Source organism: Rhincodon typus, chromosome 1, assembly GCF_021869965.1.
Source record: "Rhincodon typus isolate 14 chromosome 1, sRhiTyp1.1, whole genome shotgun sequence".
Classification (NCBI taxonomy): Eukaryota; Metazoa; Chordata; class Chondrichthyes; order Orectolobiformes; family Rhincodontidae; genus Rhincodon; species Rhincodon typus.
In genome coordinates this window covers 167,488,301-167,512,183 of record NC_063332.1, presented here as the reverse complement: position 1 = coordinate 167,512,183, position 23,883 = coordinate 167,488,301, and the positions used below count along the sequence as shown (strand labels likewise).

General features: G+C 43.1%; 1 protein-coding gene across 3 annotated transcripts in view; it reads right to left on the bottom strand.

The window, feature by feature from the left end:
• Positions 1–2,183: 2,183 nt before the first annotated feature.
• Positions 2,184–23,883, bottom strand: part of dkk2 (dickkopf WNT signaling pathway inhibitor 2) — a 52,048-nt gene continuing 30,348 nt past the window's right edge. For all 3 annotated transcript variants that reach the window (XM_048598976.1, XM_048598965.1, XM_020514623.2), the window contains 3 exons: positions 21,209–21,362; positions 8,058–8,207; positions 2,184–4,379 (listed from right to left, as the gene is read on the bottom strand). In XM_048598976.1, coding sequence (XP_048454933.1) covers positions 4,141–4,379; positions 8,058–8,207; positions 21,209–21,362 — 543 coding nt within the window. In that variant the 3' untranslated portion in view covers positions 2,184–4,140. The remainder of the gene's footprint in view (positions 4,380–8,057; positions 8,208–21,208; positions 21,363–23,883) is intronic.

Sequence of the window (23,883 nt, the reverse complement as noted above, 5' to 3'; positions counted from 1 at the left end):
TAGTCATTATATCATCAACAGCGTTGCTGTAGCTATTAGAAAACTAACTGCTGAAATGGTTACAATAAAAATTATCTCATCAAGGGATACAGGTGAAGATAGATAAACAATAAGAACAAAATTCAAGTGATTAATAAACAACGTGAACTCTTTTAATGAGATGATTTTCTAGTAAACACTCCCATTACTCTCTACAACATGCTTTCCAATATTATTTCGCTATTCATTCTTCCAGTCTCTCTATTGTTATGTGTTGGAGTGAGCGAGAAGGGAAGACTAAAATGACCTTATTTATGTTACATCTTTTGTAATAAGCATTTTTCATCAATAATACATACTTCATTGCGCCCTTTATGTGCTTTAAACCCTCAGGGTGTCCTCATATTAACAATATATTTTGATATTTGTAGGGAACTCTTAAACAAAAAAAAACAAGTTGCATTCATTCCCAATGCCAGCAAGCCTGAATTGAGCATGCACTGCTGGGAAAGGAACTGGCTTGATTTTATTTCTTCAAAAAGATCCCAAGTTTTGGCTTACAATACTGTACATAAAATCCTATACAAATTTACAGTTAAAAGGTTTAGCCACCACTTAGAGGTTTCATTTTCTGCTTCTCTCCTTTGATAACACATCCTGTGTTCGTTTCTATCTTAACTGATATTTTTAGACTATAAATCCCAACTGACATCTGTCTTTTCTTTCTTTGGTAAACCTGGCTCTTAAACTTTTACCCACTGCCTCTAACTGTAAACTTTGTAACAATTCCTCCTGTTGCATCAAAAAAAAGTTTCATATTCACTGGCTACTGCAGGGGCGAAGTTACATTAAACATTAGCAGGTGTGTGCATGTGGCTGTACCTGTGAAGTCTAACTTGGTTATCTGATCTCACGTGAACATCATTAAGGGAGGTTTCTATTCCCAGCACATGCCAGTAATGTGCACTTCAGACACATGGGCTCTGATCTTGCATTCATTAATTTTGGTACAGGAATGGCACAAATTCCTGATATGTACTTCCATCATATGTTGGCACTTTTATGTGGAAAACCTCTATTAAGATAACTTGCGGGCAAAATTACTAATGCTGCATGGGTCTCCCAGCAAATTGGCAGCTCATTTTTACACCCTAGCCAACAATGTAAAAGAAAATTTGGGGTGGTGCTTAATGGGTTTCCTCTTTGGTAGGATCCCAGTTCTACTACTGAAGAAAACAATGTTTTTTTTCCTCCAGTTGTAATTTTATTGTGCATTATTCTGCTTGTAATGGTTTAAAACTAATGTTTGAAACTATCAGGTCAAAATCTCTAAGGTTTCAAGATGAAGATATCAACATGAGTGCAAATTATGTTGCTGCTCTGTTGAATTGAAAATATTGAGATCAAATAGAACCTGCAGGAACACAGGATGATTGAGGCCTTTTGATAGACTAACCCCACTAACCTCCCTTGTCACTTCTCTTTCAAACCATTCTGCCTCCAGGTAACATAAGTGTTTCAAAAGGCTTGATCTGATTTTTAACATGTGCCCCATGTTAGTTGAATCGTTTACATTGAACAAGAGGTAAGAATTGGAAAACAGATCAGTATAAACAGAATCACACAGCACAGAAGCTTTGAAAAAACTATTCTAATAGATCAACTCATGCTGCGTGTTCTTCATAGTCCTGCAAGACTTTCCATTTCAATTATGTATCCAGTTACCTTTTGAAGTTATTATTGAATCTCCTTTCAGCATCCTTTCAGAAAATGCATTCCAGATCATAACAACTAACTGTGTAAAACAAATTCTCCTCATCTCCTCCCTTGTTCTTTTATCAATTACCTCCATCTGCATCTTCTGGTTGTTGATAGTGGAAATAATTTCTCCCTACCTAGTCTGCTTCTTAAATTTGAGAATCTCTATTAAATACTCCCTTAACCTTTTCTGCTCTAAGGAGAAAGATCACTTGTGGAATTTTCTGCCCCGTGAAGCATTTGAGGCTGAGAGGGTCTAGGCCCGAAACGTCAGCTTTCCTGCTCCTCTGATGTTGCTTGGCCTGCTGTGTTCATCCAGCTGTACACCTTGTTATCTCAAGCATTTGAGGCTACCTCGTTGAATGTTTTTAAGGCAAAGATAAATAGATTTTTGAACAGTAAAGGAATTAAGGGTTATAGTGAGTGGGCAGGTAGGCAAAACTGAGGCCATGAAAAGATCAGCCATGATCTTATTGAATGGTGGAGCAGTCTTGATGGGCCAGATGGCCGACTCCTGCTCCTATTTCTTATGTTCTTATGTTTGTATTACAGTGTGACTAATGTCTCTACATAACTGAAGTTGCTTATTACTGGGACCATTTTTCTCAATGTCCTCTGCACCCTTTCCAAGGTTTCGAAATCCCCATGAAATTATGTTGCCCAGAATGGGACACAATTCTCCAGTGGAAGTCAAACTAGTGTTTTCTCAAAACTTTACCGTAACTTCCTTTCTTTGCACTCTGTGGCTCTATTTATAAAGCCAAGGATCCCATTTTATTTTAACAGCCTTTTCAAATTATTCAGCCATATTCAACGAATCTGTGTCTGTGACCCTCTAGATCTCTTAACACTTCTGCTCAATCTTCCAGAATAAATTACTTCACTGCATTAAACTTACTTAAACTTTTGCCTGTTGTACCAATCTATTTATCCGTTCTGAGTCTGTCACCATCTTCTTCCCGCTATTAATTGGTTTTGACCTGTTTTACATAAATCTGTACAATATAAAGTAATGACAGATTTACCAAGACAGAAATTAAAATTTGTCACCTATACCCTTCACATTGACCACAATGACTTGCATTTTTTTTGTTTTTCAAAATATATTCATTATTTTAAACATCATGGAAGAGAAATAAAGACTTGCATGATAGGCTGAAAAAAAATTGATTAACAGGTCCATTAGGCCATTTCAGTCAATATGACTAGTTCATTGTTCCCTTAAATAACTTCTACCATGTAGTTAGTGATTAATTTAAATGGGCCTTTTCACATCTTGATTTGCATTATACTAATAATACATTAATATTTATTCCCAATTGTGCTAATTTAGCAAATGCTGTCTTCTAACTGTATTTGATTTGTGGCATCATTGCTTTCCGGTGTGATATTTGTGAATAAATTTAGTGAACGATTGCGGGGGGTCCCAGGCTATTACACAGAAATGGTTAGCCCACTGAGGTACATGGCAGCCATGATCTGATTAAATGGCAAAGGAGGCGAAGGGGCCGAAACGTCTACTCCTCTTCCCACATTCCTCACGTCTGAGTTTGTCAGTTATAAATTAAGTTACATTTTCATGGATTGGTATATACACAGCCATTGTTGTAGGCCAATCACTGAATTATAAGCAGAGCGTATTACTGCGTAATGTTATCAAATGTGTGAATCTGCTAAATGGGATCATACAGTTGAAATGAACACCATTTTGGGGCAACACCATTGATGAATGACTGATCTTCTCCAGTTTCCTGGAAAAATTAAATTTGTGGTACAGATCAAAGGGACTACAATGGTTACAGAAGAAGGCTGAACAACTCCGTCTGAGGGAGGCCTTGTGAAGGTCAATGTATATGGCCTTGTATTGGCCACGAGAAGAAATCGTTCAAAATGGCAGTGCAGAACCAACAAGCCAAGAGCACAGAAAGACATTTGCAGAGACTTTCTTTGTGTTATAATTATATGGACTGAAAACCTGAAACTGCCTCAACAGTGAGAGCACCTTCACCACTGACTGAAGCAGTTCAAAACTACCATCAGCTCAAGGGGCAACTAGGGAGGAGCAATAAATGCCCATCTTTTCTGCAATGCTTACATCCTGAGTATTATGTTTTTTCATACGTTTTATAAACTGAATAGTAAATCAAAGGCTACAGCTCAACACTCCCCACAAAGGTTACTGACGGTCTTCAATTAATTTGGACGTGGTGGACTATTATATAATGGTCAGAATGGATGTGCTGTGGTCTTCAGACCTGGTCCTCTGTGTTCTTTTACAATAAGCATGAATGAACTCTTGCGAGAGAAATGGCACTTTAACAAATCCTGTATTATTTACACAATGTGCTCCTACAAAAGCACCTTGCTTCACAGTCTCAGGGCCGCAGTGGAATCCCAACATACTCATATTTTCTGGCAGATGTGCAACCTTGATTTGGCCTCTTTCCAGATTTTACAGGCAAGTCCTTTCGCACAGTCACAGCGCTGGAAAAGCTCCAAACCATGCGAACCCTTCCTTTTCTGCTTTGTGCATACTTCCCCTTGGCGTAGGACTGGTTTACAGATCTTGGTCCAAAAGTGGCGAGCGCAGCAGAATCCTTCTGCGCAGTCTGACGAGCGCAAACACGAGTCCCCTTCATGACCTGCACAACATGAATGACAACCAGCTTGCACTTATTTGGCACCTTTAATATTGGAAAAGCAAAGTGTGGTCACGTATATGAACAGACAATAAGCAACAAAGAGTCAGAAGGTGATATCTGTAGGGTTGGACCCAATAGTATTTGTTTTAATGGACTTGTGGGACATGGACAGGGCTGGCTGGCCAGTGGTCAAAGAGCTTGAACTTGAAGGAGAGGGTAAGCGGTTTAAGGACACAACTCCGAAACTTAGGAGCAGGCATGAGTCGACAATGCTGCCAATCCTTGGAAGAGTGGAGGGGATGCATTGGTGGTTAGGTTTGGAGGGATCTCTGCCTGATCTCAGAATATCTACCTCATCTGAAGTGTGGTCAACCCAGGGGAGTCAGATGGAAAGGGATAGTGACAATAAAACTATTCCGTGGCAGATAAGAGATCTTTATTACATTTGATATTGCTTTGCATGGTCTTTTGGAAGTCCACACATCCCATGTCAACTGCATTACCCTGATCAGCCATCTTTGTTACTTCATCAAAAACCTCAATCAACTTCATTGAATATGATTTGCCTTTAACAAATCTGCTCTGGCTTTCTTGAATTGATCTATGCTTGGCCAACTGACTGTTAACTTTCTCCCAGGTTATCATGCTCTGAATGTTGCTTTATCCTTACACCCACTTTTAAACAATAATATAACATTTGCATTTCTTCAGGTATCCAGAAACACCTAGGTGAGGTACCAGAGGACTGGAGGGTGGCTGATGTCGTGCCTTTATTCAAGAAAGGCTGCAAGGAGAAACCTGGGAACTATAGACCTGTGAGGCTGACATCGGTGGTGGATAAGTTGTTCAAGGTGATTCTAGAAGGTAGGGTTAACATGCATTTGGAGAGGCAAGGAATGATTAGGGATAGTCAGCATGGTTTTGTGTGAAAGAAACTGTGTCTCATAAACTTGATTGAGTTTTTTTAGGAAGTAACCAAAAGTATTGATGAGTACAGAGCAGTAGATGTTATTGATATGGACTTTAGAAAAGCCTTTGACAGGATACTGCATAGTAGACTAATGAATAAAGTTAGATCACTTGGGATTCAGGGTGAGCTTGCCAACTGGATACAGAATTGGCTTGAAGGTAGGAGACAGAGCATGGTGGTGGAGGATTGTTTTCTGGACTGGAGGCCTGTGACCAGCGGCGTTCCGCAGAGATTGGTACTGGATCCACTGTTGTTTGTCATTTATATAAAAGGTTTGGATGAGTGTATAGGAGGCACAGTTAGTAAGTTTGCTGATGACACGAAAATTGGTGGTATAGTGTAGAGTGAAGAAGGTTATCTAAGATTACAAAGAGATGTTGATCAATTGGGTCAATAGGCTGAGGAGTGGCAGATGGAGTTTATTTTGGATAAATGTGAGGTACTGCATTTTGGTAAAACAAACAAGGGCAGGACTTGTACAATTAATGGTAAGGCCCTGGGTAGTGTTGTAGAACAGAGAGTCCTAGGTTCAGGTAGATAATTCTTTGAAATTTGTGTCACAGGTGGACAGGATGGTTAAGAACGTGTTTAGCACAGTTGTCTTCATTGCTCAGACCTTTGAGTATAGGAGTTGGGACGCCATGTTGAGGTTGTACAGGATGTTGATGAGGCTTTTTTCTGGAGTACGGTGTACAGCTCTGGTCACCCTGCTTTAGGAAGGATTTTATTAAATTGGAGTGGGTTCATAAAAGATTTATCGGGATGTTGCCGGGAATGAAGGGTTTGAGTTATAAAAATAGACTGGGTAGGCTGGGATTTTTTTTTCACTGGAGCATAGGAGGTTGAGGGATGACCTTGTTGATGTTCATAAAATCATGAGGAACATAGATATGGTGAATAGCAAAGGTATTTTCCTTAGGGTGGGGGAGTTCAAAACTAGGACAAAATCTCAACTGGCTTGCATTGATTGAAGTAGGATTATTAAAGTACTAAAGAACATGACCACATCAATAAAGAGTCAAAAAGAGCAGTTATTAGTAGGGGGTGATCAAAGCTTGGTCGAATAAGTGGTTTAAGAGTGTCTGCCTTTGATGGAGAGGCAAGAATGTGTTAGAAGGGAACTGGAGAGAGTAGGAAAGTCAAAAGCACAGCCAAAAGTGGTGAAGTGATGGAAATGGCATATCTAAGATGGAAATGTCATAGGAATATAGAGTTTATGAATGATTGTAAACTGGGAGGGAGTTCCATGGATAAGGAGGGATTTAGAAGACAAAAATGAACTTTAAATTGAAGGCATTGAGAGTCTGGGAGGCAATGTAGACCAGGTGAGACAGGCAAAAATGAGTCTCTATCAACTCACCTGGGATTGGACCAGACTTGGGCTGCACAGATGTTTACGAAAAGAAGAACATTGAAATGGTGAAGTCTGGAGTTGAGAAAGGCAAGGGTGAATGTTACAATCATAGGAGCGCATGGTGTTACAAACTTGAAAGGAGTTGGTCCTTATGAATGAAAGAATATGGATCAGAAACTCAGCTGAGGGTCAAATAGGAGGGTGAGGTTGGAGGAAGTTTGGTTGAGCCTAATAAACTCTCCCCCAGCAACACTTCTCAATACAAACTTTGGAAATGTGCTGCTGACCAATGCAAACAGTATAACCTAACAATGCGAATCAGCGAATCGATCAGTCTATATCGATGATAGTCCTTCCTTCTTTAGGAAATGATCAGCAATAGCTGAGAACATCTTTCATTTGCTAGATTTAACTTTAAAGCTTCAGTATGTGAATAAAAAAAATTGGAAACCAGGAGCCTAAATGAATTATTCTTTAACAATGCCTGCAAAAGCTTGACTCTGAATTCTTCTAACATGTGAACACATTTGACTAGATTGGGAGGAACAAGTGGCTTCTTCTGAGGTTCCCTTGGAGTTTTAACAAGCATGTCACAAAACCAAACATCCTTGCTATTTCACTCATTGTCATTCATAGAAGCCACTAATGGCCCAGTGCGTGACTGCTGCAACTTAACATAGCAATAGGAGAACAGCAACTATATTAGCAATGTACAGAGAAACCTGCCAAGTGTAGATTATGGGGTTGAAGAAAAAGGCTTCGGATTGACTGAAAACCGTTGCAAAACCCACGATTATCTGTGGCTAGATTCAGCCTCAGGCACCTTCATTGTCCTCCAGAAGTTACTGTTGTGAACTTCAAGGACCACATGGGCAGCAATAAATGTACATATGAAAAATATTACTACCATCCTTTATTCTCTTCACCCTCAATTTACTTCAGAGTGCCTCAGTCAGTACATACACTAAGTGGCACTGTGTAATACAGACTGATTTGATCCAAAGATGTGCAGATTATGTGGATAGGCCATGCTAAATTGACCACAGTGTCCAGGGATGTATAGGTTAGGTGGATTAGCCACGGAAATGCAAGGTTACAGGGATAGGGTAAGGGGGTGGATCTGGGTGGGAAGTTCTTCAGAGGGTTGGTGTGGACTTGATGGGCCAAAGGGCCTGCTTCCACTCTGTAGGGAATCTATGATTATTATATGTGTAGTACAATGCATCTGGTATTGGGTCCCAGATCTGACTGAAGTAGTTCTCACTCCACATTGTCTCATAATTGCTGGAGGGGGCAAGGTGTGACATTTTTCCACACTTTGCTGATTCTACTGAAAGGTGATAATGCCACTAACCTTTCTCACGTGATGGTTTCGCCTGTGTGTTTCCCACAATCTGCCAATACGTGCCCTTGGATCCATGGTGGGTTCCCTTCTTGGTGTGCTCTTGTATGTCCCCAGGGAGGGTTCTGTGACTGGTGCCGTCGAGAAGTGGTACACAGATACCTGAATAAAAGGATAACAATAGCTGCATCTAAACCAGGCATTACACACTCATGGTTAAGGATTTGCGGCAATTAATTGGGTCAAGGTGGAGTAAGGCAGCATTGCAGGGACAAGATTAAGCTTTAATTTGCCCCATTTACACAGAAATGTCTTTCAGTCTCTTATGCCTTCAGCACAAAAATAATATTTAATTCCCTATATCCACTGCATGGTAGATTGCTAATACTTCCATGTTTCTGTCTATTTGGATATCTTCACAGGTATCTTTATGTATGGATGTTTAAATACATTTGTGTGTGAGTATATGTGTGTATCTGTGTCTCCATGTCTTTTCTGCAGGTGTGTGCGTGTCTATTTGTGTGTGTGTGTGTGTGTGTGTGTGTGTATGTGTTTGTGTGTGCATGTCTGTGTGTGTGCGCGTCTGTGTGTGTGTGTGTATGTGGTTAATCCCTCAGAGGAGCATGACACTCAAGGCAAGAACTTGCATGTGAAGACTTCTATCATTGGGAGGCTTTTGCACTCCATCTACCACTCAGTTCTGGCTAACCAGGAAAGTTTTTCTCTCTTAGCGCCCGTCAACAGAGCATTGGAAAGGGTCGCAGATTGGCAACCAACCTGTCTGGCCATTTATGACACACATGCTAAAACAGAGTTAATGTTTCAGATTTTCCATCGCAACTGGAAGGAGTTGCAGATTTAGCTATTTGTAATCCAGTACAGAGTGGGAATGGGAGACAAGGAAAGAACTAAAGGAAAGGTCTGTGATAGGATGGAAGGCAGGAAAAGACAAAGGGTTGTTGGTAACGGGAAAAGTAATAAAAGAAAAGGTGATTGTAATAAGGCAGCATGGGACAGAAAATCACTGGAGGTGAAGAGGGCAGGCTGACAGCTCACCAAGAAGAAAAGTCAGCAGTAACAGGCCTGTCCTGCAGCTATAATGCATCGAGGTTGGGCTAAGATGATGAATTTTGGAACTTCTGCTCTGCACTAGGAGAATGTCTTAACCTATCGAACAGCCGGCCAATATGATTGGCTGTTCCTACAGTCCTGACAGTGTCAAAGCTCCATAGTGGGTTTTGTCAGAATTGCAGGTGGTTCTATCTCCTGTAGCTTTAATGGGATAGTTTTCACCTCAGAGTCAGAAGCTTGTAAGCTCCATTCTGGAACTGTGAGTACATGCTTCGGGTCGCCTCTCTGGTCAACACTGAAGGAGTGACATCTTTATGATGAGATGTTAGAGCAAGTCCTCATCAGCCCATTCAATCCAAAGCAGAAGACAAGGTCTCCATGGAGACCTAGCCAACATTAATTACACAAAAACGTCACTAAAATGGATTGCATTGCTGTTTGTTAGATCTTGCTGTGTGCAAATTGATTGCCACCAATTCCTAAATTGCAATAATAGGCTACATTATTCCACAAACATTCGGTTGGCTGGAAGGTCCTGTGTTTGTGAAAGGCACTAACTCAATGGAAGTTCTTGCTTTACCTTTTTATTTTGATTTTATTGTCACATGTACTGAAATACAGTGAAAAGTTTTGTTTACGAGTGGTACAGGCAGATCATAGTAATCAAAGGATGTACAGATCAAAAAGACTTAGAGGCATACAGGCTACATTATTTGAGGCTAAAATCCATTCAACAATCTGATAACGGCCAGAAAGAAGTTGTTCCTGAACCTGCCTGTGTGTGTGTTCAGGCTTCTGTGTTTTCTGCCTGACAGAAGCGGTTGTAGATCATTACCAGGGTGTGATGGGTCTTTGATGATGTTGGCCGCCTTTCTGTGGCATTGAGCCATGTAGATAGAGTCCATGGATGGAAGGTTGGCTTCTGTGATGGTCTAGTCTGTGCTCACCACCTTCTGTAGTTTCTTATGGTCCTGGGCAGAGCAGTTGCCGTACTGGGCCAATATGTACCTGGACAGTATGCTTTCAATGGTGCATCTGTAGAAAGTAGTGAGGGACCTCATGGACATGCCAAATTTCCTGAGCTGCATAAGGAAGAGGAGGCGTTGTTGTGCCTTCTTGAGTGTCGCACCTACGTGGGAAGTCCAGGACAGGTCATCGGTTATTGTCACTCTGAGGAACTTGATGCATTTCACTCTCTCCACCTCAGTTCTGTTAATGTAGATGGGGGTGAGTTCTCCTCCTTTCTTTCTGAAGTCGATGATCAGTTCTTTAATTTTGTCGACATTGAGAGACAGATTGTTTTCATTGCACCAAGTCACCAAGCCCTCTATCTCCCTTCTGTATTTTGACTTGTCATTCTTAGATATCCGCCCCACTACAGTGGTATTGTGAGCGAACTTGTAGATGGTGTTTTTTTGGAATTTGGCAACACAGTCATAAGTGTGCAGGGAGTACAGTAGGGGGCTGAGGACGCATCCCTGGGGGGCTCCAGTGTTGAGTGTTATTGTGGAGGAGGTGCAGTTACCCGATTATAACCTATGGGTCAGAAAGCTGAGGATCCAGTTGTAGAGGGTGGGTTCTGGTTACAGTTAAGTTCTTTAAGTAAGTTAAGTAGAATGGGGCAATTGGGTGGGAGTCACGAGTCCTGAGGCATCAGCTTGAGGATGTCTGTCTAGAATCCTACACAACTGGCCTGAACAATAATGACCGGAGAGGTATATATCATTAAACACATACTGTATTTTTGGATTTTGATTTTGATTTGATTTATTATTGTCACATGTAAGGAGATACAGTGAAAAGTATTGTTTTGCGTGCTGTCCAGACAAATCATACATTACATAAGTAAAACAGGGTAATAGAACAGAATGCAGAATATAGTGTTGCAGCTACTGAGAAGGTGCAGAGAAAGATCAACTCTAATATATGAGAGGCCCATTCATATGTCTGTTAACAGCGGGGAAGAAGCTGTTCTTAAATCTGTTGGTATGTGTTTTCAAACTTATGCATCTTCTGCCTGATGGGACTCTTGCTCCGAAAAACTCAGTTCTAAAGATACATGCAGAACTACTTCAGAGGCTTGATGTATTAAGTTGGTTCACCTATCAGTATGGCCACGAAATAAAAATAAATATCCTTTTAATAAAACATAACCATAGCTTCTGTTAAATTCACATTCTGCAAAATGGTGTAGAAAATAAAAAGGCCCAGATGTTTCTTTAGAAGCCTGATCAAAATGGCATGCAAAGTGGCACAGGGCCATGCTTTAGCACTTTGCATAAAGAATGCAAGTTGAAGAATTAGCTTTAAGACTGTCTCAAAGGGACAAATGGTCCCATTCTGTATTGCAATGTTGACAATTCTAAATGGTTTCCCAGAGCACAAAATGACACAGTCCTTGATTCCAGTCCATAGTTTAAGTCAAAGTTCATGTTCTATGGGGTCACATAATTTCTGACTTGCTGCTTCCAGACTAAAAAGATGAAGAAGATCAGGGATAGTCTGTGGTGAGCAATGTGCTGTTTGTCATCTCTTCGATGATATTTTTTAGAAGTGATATGAAGTCGCAAGGCAACATAGTTGCAATGACTAGAAAGTAGATTAAAAAGTGGGGCAGTTTTGGCACTGGTACTGTGTTGTACACAGTTTCCCAGAAGAAAACAAAACAGTAACAAACCAGCAATAGTTTAAAATGAACGTACTGGTGATACTGGATCTCTGCTTTGAGTTATATAAAATGGGTCGGAGCATGTTTTACAGTTTTTATCCCCTTCTGAGAAAGATTTGTTCATAGTGTTGCTCTCGTGAACTCCTAAATCTGGAAAAGGAGTAATTAAACAACAAATGCTCATTCGAAGAACAGGCTCTGCAATCGCTCTGTGATTAAAAGCTCATTAGGGGTCATTGGTCTGAGGATATAACACGAGAACAGGCAATGACAAACCACTCCAATGGAAATCAGACCACAGAGTCATACAGCATAGAAACAGACCCTTTGGTCCAACTAGTCCATGCAGACCATGTTCCCAAACTAAACTACACCCACCCCTGCCTGTGTTTGGCCCCTGTCCCTCCAAACCTTTCCTATTCATGTACTTGTCCAAATGCCTTTTAAATGTTGTAACTGTACTTGCATCCAACACTTCCCCTGGCAGATCATTCCACACACAAACCACTCACTGTGTAAAAAAGTTGCCCCTATGTCCTTTTTAAATCTTTCTCCTCTCACCTGAAATGTATGCCCTCTAGTTTTGAACCCCCTTGGGAAAAGAATCTCGCAGTTCACCTTATCAATGCCCCTCATGATTTTATAAACCTCTATAAGGTCACCCCCTAACCACCTACGCTCCAGTGAAGTAAGTCTCAATCTATTTTTATAACACAATCCCTCCATTCCCAGCAACATCCTGGTAAGTCTTTTCTGAACCCTCTCCAGTTTAATAATATCTTTCCCATAACAGGGTGACTAGAACTGCAAACAGTATTCTAGAAGAGGCCTCACTAACGTTCTGTACAACCTCAACATGACGTCCATAGACTGTTGATTTACTACAATTTTGTGTTACCTATTCCCCTACCATTCATTTCTATGTTTTCCTAATGAATGGATTCGAGTAGAAGAAACAGAAGATAAACATAATATACTCTCACACTTCTTTAAAGTAAGCTTAACATCAACATTCTGAATTTCAATCTCTAAGCCCCTATCCTGACTTTACTTTTTGTCTTCCAAACAGACCTCTCTCTGCAGTTTTGAGTTTCTGGGCAGCTCTCTGCTCCCTCAAAGTAGAGAATCCTGAACCAGTTGTAGGGATTTGCACTGAATCTCAAATACTATGGTCCAACCTGGTGTGCATTAGATTGCTTTGGACAAACCTGGAATCAGATGTGTTGCCTTTTCAGCTAACTGAGGTCAAATTTGACTTTGGGGGATAAGAGGAGGTGTGAGTGAAACACAATTGCTGCAGAGAATTTGAAACGTATTTTCATTCCCACTGTGTTGGTTGGTTAACACACAGAAGACAGACAGTTGGGATTAAATGATCTTTTTCAGATTGGAGAAACACAACTAGTGGAATGCTATAAGGATCAGTCCCAGGGCTTCAATTGTTTACTGTCTATATTAATGATTTGGAGGGGGGAGGAGAGTGTGATGTTTCCAAATTTGCTGATGATATAAAAATAGATGGCGGGTTATGTTGTGGACATAAGGAATCTGCAAGGGAGTTTTAGTTTGGTTGAGTGAGTGGGCAAAAACTTGCCAGATGGAGTGTAAGGTAAAAAATTGTGAGACATTGTGTACTTTGGTGGGAAGGATCAAAAGCCAGACTATTATTTAAATGGAGAGAGACTCCATAAAGGTGCAGTGCAGAGGGATCTGCATGTTCTTTGGCATGTAACACAAAATGTTAGCATGCAAGAAGAGCAAATAATTAGAAAGGCAAATAAAATTTTGGCCTTTATTGCTATAGTATAAAAATAGCAGTCTCTTTACAGGTTGTTTATGAGGCAGCTGTGAGTACTGTGTACAGTTTTGGTTCCTGTATTTAAAAAAAGGATACACTGGCATGGGTTGTAGTGCCAAACAGATTCACCCAAATCCCCATAGTATGCAAGCAGGCCATTACAGCCCACTGAGGCTGCACCAACCCTCTTAAGAGCATCTGACTCAGACCTGGCCCCCAACACTATCCCTGTAACCCTGCATTTCCCATGGATAGTCCACTTAACCTGCACAATTTAGCATGGCCAATCCACCTAACTTAAACATCTTTGGACTGTGGGAGGAAACAGGAGCACCCAGAGGAGACCCACACAGACACAGGGAGAATGTGCAAACTCCATGCAGATAGTTGCCTGAAGCTGGAATTGAACCTGGGTCCCTGGTGTTGTGAGGTAGCAGTGCTGACCACTGAGCCACCGTGCCACCCTGAGGCTGATTCCTGGGATGAAGGGGTTGACTTATTGAGAATAGCTAAACAGACTTGACCTTGATTCATTAGAGTTTAGAAGAATGAAGTGTGATCTTATTGAAAAATGCAAGATTCTGAGGGGGTTTGACAGGATAGATGTTGAGAAAATTTTTCCACGAGTGGGGTCATCTTAAACTTGGGGGCATAGTTACAGAATATGGGGACATTCATTTAAATTTGAGATGCAAGGAAATTTCCTCTCACAGTGGATAGTGAATGTCTGAAATTCTCTAACCCCAGACAGTTGTGGAGGCAAGATCACTGGAAGCATTGAAAGAGGAGGGAGATAGATTTTTAAAATATTGAAGAGTTGAGGCCTGGGAGAGATCAGCGATGATTTCGTAGAATAGAGGGGCAGGCTTGACAGGATGAATATCATATTCCTGCTCCTAATTCTCACGGGTAAATACTTCTCACTGCCACACAAACTTATTCCGTTTGTTTTTAAGGGTTTCTCCATTTATGACCTGTTATGGTACAAAAATAAATCAGTTCAAGAAGACATCCACCAGCCCCCTGCCCAAAGCAGCAACTGTCCAACGTGAAAAAGGCTGTGCACAGCATTCAGTGTTAGCAACATTCATAGGAACTATAGCTACGCCCAGTCTATTTTTAATTGCCAAGCTTTTCCATCATGTAAAAAGTCCTGGCCTAATTCATGGTTTGTTTTATTTGGTCTATGGCCATTCCATTGGTGAGCTTTCTGGATCGAACCCTGCTACACATAACACGGGTGATTCATCTACCATTGCCAAATATATTAGTGAAACCTCTGATAGGTTCTGACACATGGGTTCCTATGTCGCGGGTTACTAGTCTGCTCCATCTGTGCAATTGTTTTGGTCATTTATTTTCTGCCTTATTTTCTTTTAATGCACTCAGGAATTTCCTGGCACCTATTCCCCTTTGAACATTAATCCTACCCCATATGAATCATTCTGTCCACTCACCATCCAATTACTCTCTCAACGTTCATCAGCTTTGCTCTGCTCATGTGCCTTCAGCACATACAATCTCGATTCCTCTCATAGCACAGCAGTTGAAAGATCCTCATCTAAACCACGCCCAATGCAGCTTTTCCCAATCCTTCAAAGCTCCGGTTTGTTTCTCTTACTCATGAGTCACAGTAGAGTTTTCGGTGCTTATTTCTGATTGTTACAGTTATGGATCTGCTGATATTCACAGCCTCAGTATTGTCTCTCATCCCAAGCGTATGCCCCGTCTCTCAAAGCTGTGAAGTGGGGCTTAACCCCTGGACTCAGCGGCCAGAGTGCGAATATGAAGGAAAGAATGGCATGCAAAGGTTAAAATAATATGTCAAGTTCTAAGCAAAACCCATCTGCCCCTAAGGATTGAGTTCCAGTTCATAATGTACAGCTGCACCAAAGCATTACTAAAGCGTTACTAATCAGCATAATGTTATAACTGCTATTTGATTGATAATGATATTGCTTGACTTGAGGCATGTTTCTACTTTGCTCCTGCTGTGTGTTAGACAGATAGAAGCAAGGTGGAACTGGAAACAACAGCAACAGCAAAGACTAATGAGTTATGAATCAAAACCTGGTGGTTTCTGTGGATACAGAAGATTTGCAGAAATTGCATGAGGTTAAGAGTTGGCAGAAGACAGTTTTTTTCCAATGCTTCAACAATAAAGTGTCAAACTGTGGGCTCCAACACGAACTGGGAGAAAGTTCCACAGAACTTCTTTTTAATTCATGCGGCATTACTGGCTGAGCCAGCATTTATTGCCCATCTGAAAACTGCTGCTTGAACTGAGTTGTTTGCTGGGACCATTTCAGAGGGCAGTTTAGAGTCAACCACATTGATGTGGGGGAGGGTCATGTAGGCCAGACCTGTTAGGAACAACAGATTTCCTTCCCTGAGGTTAACCTTTCAAGTCTGATATGATCCTTCGTCAGAGCGTTTCCCCAGTTGTAAACACAGATCAGATCTGATTACAGTGTCAAGACTTTTTTCAGTTGAATTGGCAATGCTGCTGCAGGATGTAGAAGGGTAGTGGGGGCATGTACAACATCATTAAAAGTCTCTCTTGGTAGAGGAATGGTTCAGCAGACTTGTTCCCAGGATGGTGGGACTGTCTATGAAGAGAAATTGGGCAAATTAGACCTGCATTCTCTAGGGTTTTGAAGAATGAGAGGTGATCTCATTGAAACTTAAAGAAATACTTAAAGGGACAGAATGGGATAGATGCAGGTAAGATGTTTCACCCAGTTGGAGAGCTTAGAACCAGAGGCCTAATTATAAAGGGGATGCCACTTTGGTCTGAAATGAGGAGAAATTATTTTACTGTTTAGACTTTTCTACCGCAGACGAAAGTGGAAGCTCAATCTTTGAGTATGTTTAAGGTTGAGACTTATCTGGTTCTGGTTACTGAAGGCATGACAGGGTTTTGGGGATGGGATGTGTAAAAAGCATTAAAGGGTTCAATCAGCCAAGATTGCACTCAATTGCAGGGTAGGCGCAATGGGCTGAATGGCCTATTCCTATTCCTATATTCCTATAGGCTGGATCTTGTTAATGTTGAGGGGTGATAAGATGTTTGTCTATAGAATGAGTGAAAGATTTATTTTCTTTTCCAAACAGGGACCTGACCTCAAAGAATTGGAGGCAGGACTGCAATAGGAGAGCACTGATTTTCTGTGGTGCTATCTTCGAGCATGTATCCCCTACTGGATACAGACAATCAACAAATCCATCCTTCAATATCAGCCCGTAGTAAACGGAATGGTTACCATTGAGTAAAGAGTGAAGTTGTCATCATCAACAGGAATATCATAACTCACATCCAGCAGATGCTTGTTGAGAATGAGGGAGGGAAATTACCTGAGTAGTCCCTATACCTAAGCACTTCAGTGTGAGCTGAAACCCATTTCTCATTAATCAAAGCTTGCGGAAGCCTTGAAAAGCCAGGAATTGTGAGGCGACAATATTTTTGCAGTGCCTGACACTTGAAAACAAATTCATGTGGTGTACTTTGGGCAGTGTGGTTTCTGGCAAGACAATAAAAGTAAAGTGGCAGGCTACAGCTGTGATCGCATCATTCAACGGACTCCTTTGATGAGCCACCAATGCGAATGCACAGCTGCCAGGCTAAAAACCCAGCTGTCACAACTCCATTAGACAGGACAGGTGACCACGGTCTCTCGTGCCCAGTCAACTGTATCTTCCACCACTCGGGACCAGGAATTATGTGAACTGCTGCATAGAACTACCCAGTGCAGCAGGGAATTGCAATAAAATGGTGCCTTCCTTCATTACCTGTTTAAAACAGTATGTTTAAACTTAAGTTCTGAGAAAGGGTCACCGGACCCGAAACGTTAACTCTGTTTTTTCCTTCACAGATGCTGCCAGACCTGCTGAGCTTTTCCAGCAACTTTGTTTTTGTTCCTGATTTACAGCATCCGCAGTTCTTTCGGTTTTTATTTAATATGTTTAAACTGTTGTTCCAATGAGGAATTTGCCCAGAATGAGCCAGCATATTGCGGTAAATAAAACTTTAAGACGTGAACGCTGTGTGTTTTGGAAATGGGTGCGATTTATTCAAATGGCTTTCTCCATTCACATTGGATCATTTAATGCTGGGGGAGATGTGCCTCTTGCTAAGCAGTTTCAAGCTCAAGTAAATCCAGGGTCCTTGTGCCTCTTACTATTCGAAAAATAATCTCTTTGATGTTGGTTTTGCAGCTCTCCGCATACTTTATGAGTGGAATTTACCCCTGCCTGGTGTGCCATGGGCAATGGTGCAAAAAGTGGAAAAATACAGACAGAATGAGAATGTCCAAATGACAACATGAGAATTTTGCACCTTTCCCCATAAGCCTCAAAGGGCTACTTCAGAATCTCACAATTGAATGGCGGCTATCTTATTTCAATGCATGTGCGTATCATTAAAGCTCCGACTCACCTTATTTACAGAACTCTTCCAATTCCCCTCTCCTTCCCAAGAAACTGGATGGTGCAAAATTCCCAAACAGTAAATCGGAGCAAGTAGCTGGAAGCTGCAGCTCACCGAAAGCTCATCCCAGTCATCATCTCGACTTCTTCTCCATAACAGCTCCACGGCTGCCATCCTTCGTCCACACAAGTCAGCACTGGCAAACCACCAGCCTCACCACATCGCCACGCTTTCTCTCCAACCAACTCTCATACCACTTCACCCCATCAGCTCTTTACTTTACAGCTCAGGGACACCAAAGACTAGCTTATTTCTTCCTGGTCACTTTGCACATTGGAACACGCACTTATCTTGTGCATCTACACAGGACCCATCTCATGGGTCTTAGCTTGCTTCCTTAGTACTCACTGTCAGCCCCTGTGTGGCTCACATTGCTTTCGTAACACACACGGATCTTCCATGCTTAGTCACAGGCCACCAGCCTATGAGGCTTGCATTACATTGTTAACTCAGAGGGCAGGGAGATTTAGTATTTTAGGAGGATGAGATGGGCAAGAAGCATTAAGTGAACGAATACAATAGTGAGAGTTGTAGTCCATGAGTTTTGGTGGGAGGCAGGTGCAGTACCTGAATTAGAGTGACTGATGGTTCTGTGAGTGTGAGATCATACTGAGAAGATGGTGACAGCTATTCTTGTGAAGCACAGAAGATCATTGACTTTCCTCCTATCCTGCTGGATATCCTGTCGCCCCTAGGATATAGCACTGACCTGGGTTCCAATTTGTACTCAGGCTGGCTGGGTCTGGTAGCGTGGCTCTCTGTGGGGGTCCATAGGGTAACGGACTGCCCTCCACTCCTCCACCTCATCCACCATCATGACCAGGTCCCTGTCCATGACGCAGGGAGCGAGCTCTTCTTTCCTCTGGGCCATTTGCTGAATGTAGGGGCTTGAGCTGCACAGCATGAGGGGCAGTTCCTGGCTTGCAGCAACTGAAATGGTGTGCGTAGCTGGGATTTAAATATGGTGCCGGTAGATTCAACACTGTAAGGTCCCAGCGACAATGACTGCTTCCACTCATGAGCTACAAAATACCCCAAAAAAGACACACAGGAGCCTAGTTACATTACTAATGAGGTGTAAGCTGGAAGATAGTGTGTGAAAAGTGATTCTGAGCCATAAGGAGCATGCGTTTTACTCGGCAAAACACTTTAAGTGAAAATGAGAATTTTCTGCCTGTACATTTCATCTGAAGATATGTATTCTAATAGTTGCAAGAAGCTGTACAGAGTATTATGAAGGCAAAATTTAACATCACTGTACTTGTTTGCTGGGCAATAAACAGGAACGGAAAGATCCAATAGAAGAGCAAACCACCCAGATGCAAACAATGTTCCCAATTGATTCAGGAGCTGGGGAGGTGTCTCTAATAAGAGACTTCAGGCTTGATTTAGGACCCAGATATAAAACTGGGTTGCCCTGAATGCAGTAGATCAGGATTACCTTGACTACCAGCAGGCTAAAGCAGATATTAAAGAGATGGCTGGAACTTGCCACTGGAAGAAAAAGGATAACTCTTTTATAAAAATGAATCTGAACATGAGCTAATGGGAACAGGAGTGCTCCTACTGATTCTGTAATAAAGCTGTCGGGCTGATGGCCAAAGTCCCCTCCATTCCTGCTCCCCTTTCTACAGCTCCTTTCCCAGACATTCATCCTCGCCAGCCAATTTGCACACAGCAAGGCCCTACCGATGATGAGATCATTGTCATAAGACATACTGCAGCTCATCATAGGGTCAAATTCACTTGGTAGGTTTACTGCTACTATCCTCTTTCTTGGTCAAGATATACAAGGTCTCCCTGGTCTAGTGTGGGTACAGTAAAACAATTTGGTAGTACAATGACAAAGTGCTCTTGTCTTGAACAAAGATACACTTTATTGCATGATACTGCTCAGATATATTGGTATGATAGACATTGTTACTGAGACTGGGGAAGACCTTGATTTAGGTCTTACTCCTTCAAGATGTGAAGCTGTTTCTCCCACTCCATGTGTTTAATGCACTCCTCAGTATTAACTCTGATTCCCATACACCCATAAACAATAGTAATGGCCAGATATTCTGCTTTAGCGACATTAGTTTACGAATAGGTATTAACCAGGACTCTAGGGAAAATAGCCCTTCTCCTCTCTGAATGGTGGTGTGGGATGTACCATGGCTACCAAAGAGGGAGGATCAGTTAGCATCTCATCCAAAGGGGAAAACCCCTGTCGCTGCTGCACTGATGGATTAGCCTGGATTGTGAACTCAAGTCCCCGGAGTGAGACTTAAATCATCAACCTTCTAATGTCGAGCTAACTGAGTCACAGATTATCTTTTATATTAATTCACAGGATGTGGTGTCACTAGCCGAGCCAGCGTTTATTGCCCATCTGTAGTTGCCTTGAGAAGGTGGTGGTGAGCTGCCTTCTTGAACCACTGCAGTCCAATTGGTATAGGTAGACCCACAATATTGTTGGAGAAGGGGTTACAGGATTTTGACCCAGTGGCAGTGCAGGACTGGTAAGTTCCAAGTCAGGATGGTGAGTGGCTTGGAGGGGAACTTGCAGCTGGTGGTGTTCCCATGTATCTGCTGTGCTTGTCCTTCTAAATGATAGTGGTTGTGACTCTGGAAGGTGCTGTCTAAGGATTTTTGACAAATTTCTGCAGTGCATCTTGACGATAGTACACACTGCTACTGCTGAGCATCAGTAGTGGAGGGAGTGGGTGTTTGTGGATGTGGTGCCAATCAAGTGGGCTGCTTCATCCTGAATAGTGTCAAGCCTGTAGAGTTTTGCTGGAGCTGCAGTCAGTGAGGAGTATTCCATCACAATCCTGACTTGTTCCTGGTAGATGGTGGACAGGTTTTGGGGAATCAGGAGATGAGTTGCTCACTGCAGGATTCCAAGCCTATGACTGGCTCTGGTAGGCACAGTACTTATGTCACTAGACCCAGCTCAATTTTTGATGATACAGAACATACCTGATTTCTCTTGAAGGAAGAGCACTCACTTTGTACCCCCCTCTCCCTTAATGATCAACTTAACTCTTCATTTCCTGCTCGGTTAAGATTAACATCTGACAACAAGTCCCTGTCCAGTTCAAATGCTTCTTTCTCTCAACCAGGCTCATGCCCCAGTGAAGCGAAAGCTAATGTACCGTTATTGCAGTAGTTTCCAGGGCAGCACATCGAGTCTCTATGGCATCGTTTCTTCCTTCTCCTGCAGGATAGGCAGGACGGGTGGCCTTGATGGTGCGAATGGTGACAATACCCACTGGGTCCACACTCTTTATCACTGCTGCATGCCAGATTCTGAAACATACAAAAAAGAAACACACACCTATAAGCCTTTTTATAAAGCTGTGGGTGAGCCTGAGACAATCATTCAGATTGAGGGGAGGCTGTTAGGGTGGAGAACGGGGAAGGGATGATCGTGTAAAACCTACTCAGTACTTGTGCCCCGAAGGGAAAAGTATCAGGTTTTAATGTGCTTTTGGTCGCAAATACCGGCTGCACTTGGTGAGCTGCCTCACATTATCGAGCGCCTCTGAAAGCTAGCTTTGTCTGAAATCATTTTCACACAGATATCCTCTTCTTATCTCAGTCACCACATCATGCCCCTCAAACAATGTCATCTCGCTTCACAAAGTAACCATCAGGACACTTTGCTTCCTGCTCACTGCTGGATGTGACAGCACACAGAAGAAAGGAAGATAATTAAAATGGCAGCAGTGTAGCAGTGGTTGACCATGACAAATACCTGTAATTTGTCTGTACCATGGCAACAACGCAGTTAAAGATAATTCACCCACTCCGAGATAACCATTGTACAACAATAGGTGCAGGCTGTGACAGAAGCTCAAGTGCTCTGTATCACGAGCGAATAATTATGTGTTCCCAAACTCTCTATTATATTAAAACCGCACATAACTGAATAAACTTCCTGTCAACTTTATTATAAAAATGTCAATGTAAACAACTCCGTCCACCGCCGACGCAACTCCACCCACAGCCTCCACAGCCAGCAGCTCCAGAGGAGACAGCAGCACCCAGCCCTGCCGAGTCTTCACCATCCCCCCAGACCTCCCCCTTACTGAGGATGAACGGTCAGTCCTCAGTAAAGGGCTCACCTTTGTCCCCCTCCACCCACACATCAACGAATACCGCTCACGCTTGGACATAGAGCAGTTTTTCCGCTGCCTCCGCCTCCGCGCTTACTTCTTTAACCATGAACCTAACCGTCCCTCTACTGATCCCTTCTCCCGCTTCCAACACACCCCCTCCTCCTGGACACCACCCCAAGGCCTCCTACCCTCCCTCGACCTCTTCATCTCCAACTGCCGTCGAGACATCAATCGCCTCAACCTCTCCACCCCTCTCACCCACTTCAACCTCTCTCCCGCAGAACGTGCAGCCCTCCGATCCCTCCGCTCCAATCCCAACCTCACCATAAAACCCGCGGACAAGGGAGGCGCAGTTGTAGTATGGCGCACTGACCTCTACATCGCCGAGGCCAGACGCCAACTCTCCGACACCTCCTCCTACCGCCCCCTTGATCATGACCCCACCCCTGAGCACCAAACCATCATCTCGCAAACCATCCACAACCTCATCACCTCAGGTGACCTCCCACCCACGGCCTCCAACCTCATCGTTCCCCAACCTTGCACTGCCCGCTTCTATCTCCTTCCCAAAATCCACAAACCTGAATGCCCTGGTCGACCCATTGTCTCCGCCTGCTCCTGCCCCACCGAACTGATCTCCAACTATCTAGACTCCATTTTCTCCCGCTTGGTCCAGGAACTCCCTACCTATGTCCGTGACACCACCCACGCCCTCCACCTCCTCCAGAACTTCCAATTCCCCGGTCCCCAACACCTCATCTTTACCATGGACGTCCAGTCCCTCTACACCTGCATTCCCCATGCAGATGGCCTTAAGGCCCTCCGCTTCTTCCTGTCCCGCAGGCCCGACCAGTCCCCTCCACTGATACCCTCATCCGCTTAGCCGAACTTGTCCTCACACTCAACAACTTCTCTTTCAATTCCTCCCACTTCCTACAGACAAAGGGGGTAGCCATGGGTACCCGCATGGGCCCAAGCTACGCCTGCCTCTTTGTAGGTTACGTGGAACAATCCCTCTTCCGTACCTACACCGGCCCTAAACCCCACCTCTTCCTCCGTTACGTTGATGACTGTATCGGCGCCGCCTCGTGCTCCCACAAGGAGCTCAAACAGTTCATACACTTCACTAACACCTTCCACCCCAACCTTAAGTTCATCTGGACCATCTCTAACACCTCTCTCCCCTTCCTGGACCTCTCTGTCTCCATATAGGGCAACCACCTAGAAACCGATATTCATTTCAAACCCACCGACTCCCACAGCTACCTAGACTACTCCTCCTCCCACCCACCTTCCTGCAAAAATGCTATCCCCTATTCCCAATTCCTTCGCCTCCGCCGCATCTGCTCCCAGGATGAGGCATTCCACTCCCGTACATCTCAGTTGTCCTCGTTTTTCAAGGACCGTAACTTCCCCTCCTCGGTGGTCGAGAACGCCCTCAACCGTGTCTCCCACATCTCCCGCACCTCATCCCTCACACCCCGTCCACGCAATAAGAACCAAAAAAGAATCCCCCTTGTCCTCACGTACCACCCCACCAACCTCCGGATCCAACGCATTATCCTCCGACACTTCCGCCATCTGCAATCCGACCCCACCACCAAAGAAATCTTCCCCTCCCCACCCTTATCTGCTTTCCGGAGGGACAACTCTCTCCGTGACTCCCTTGTCCGCTCCACACTCCCCTCCAGCTCCACCACACCCGGTAC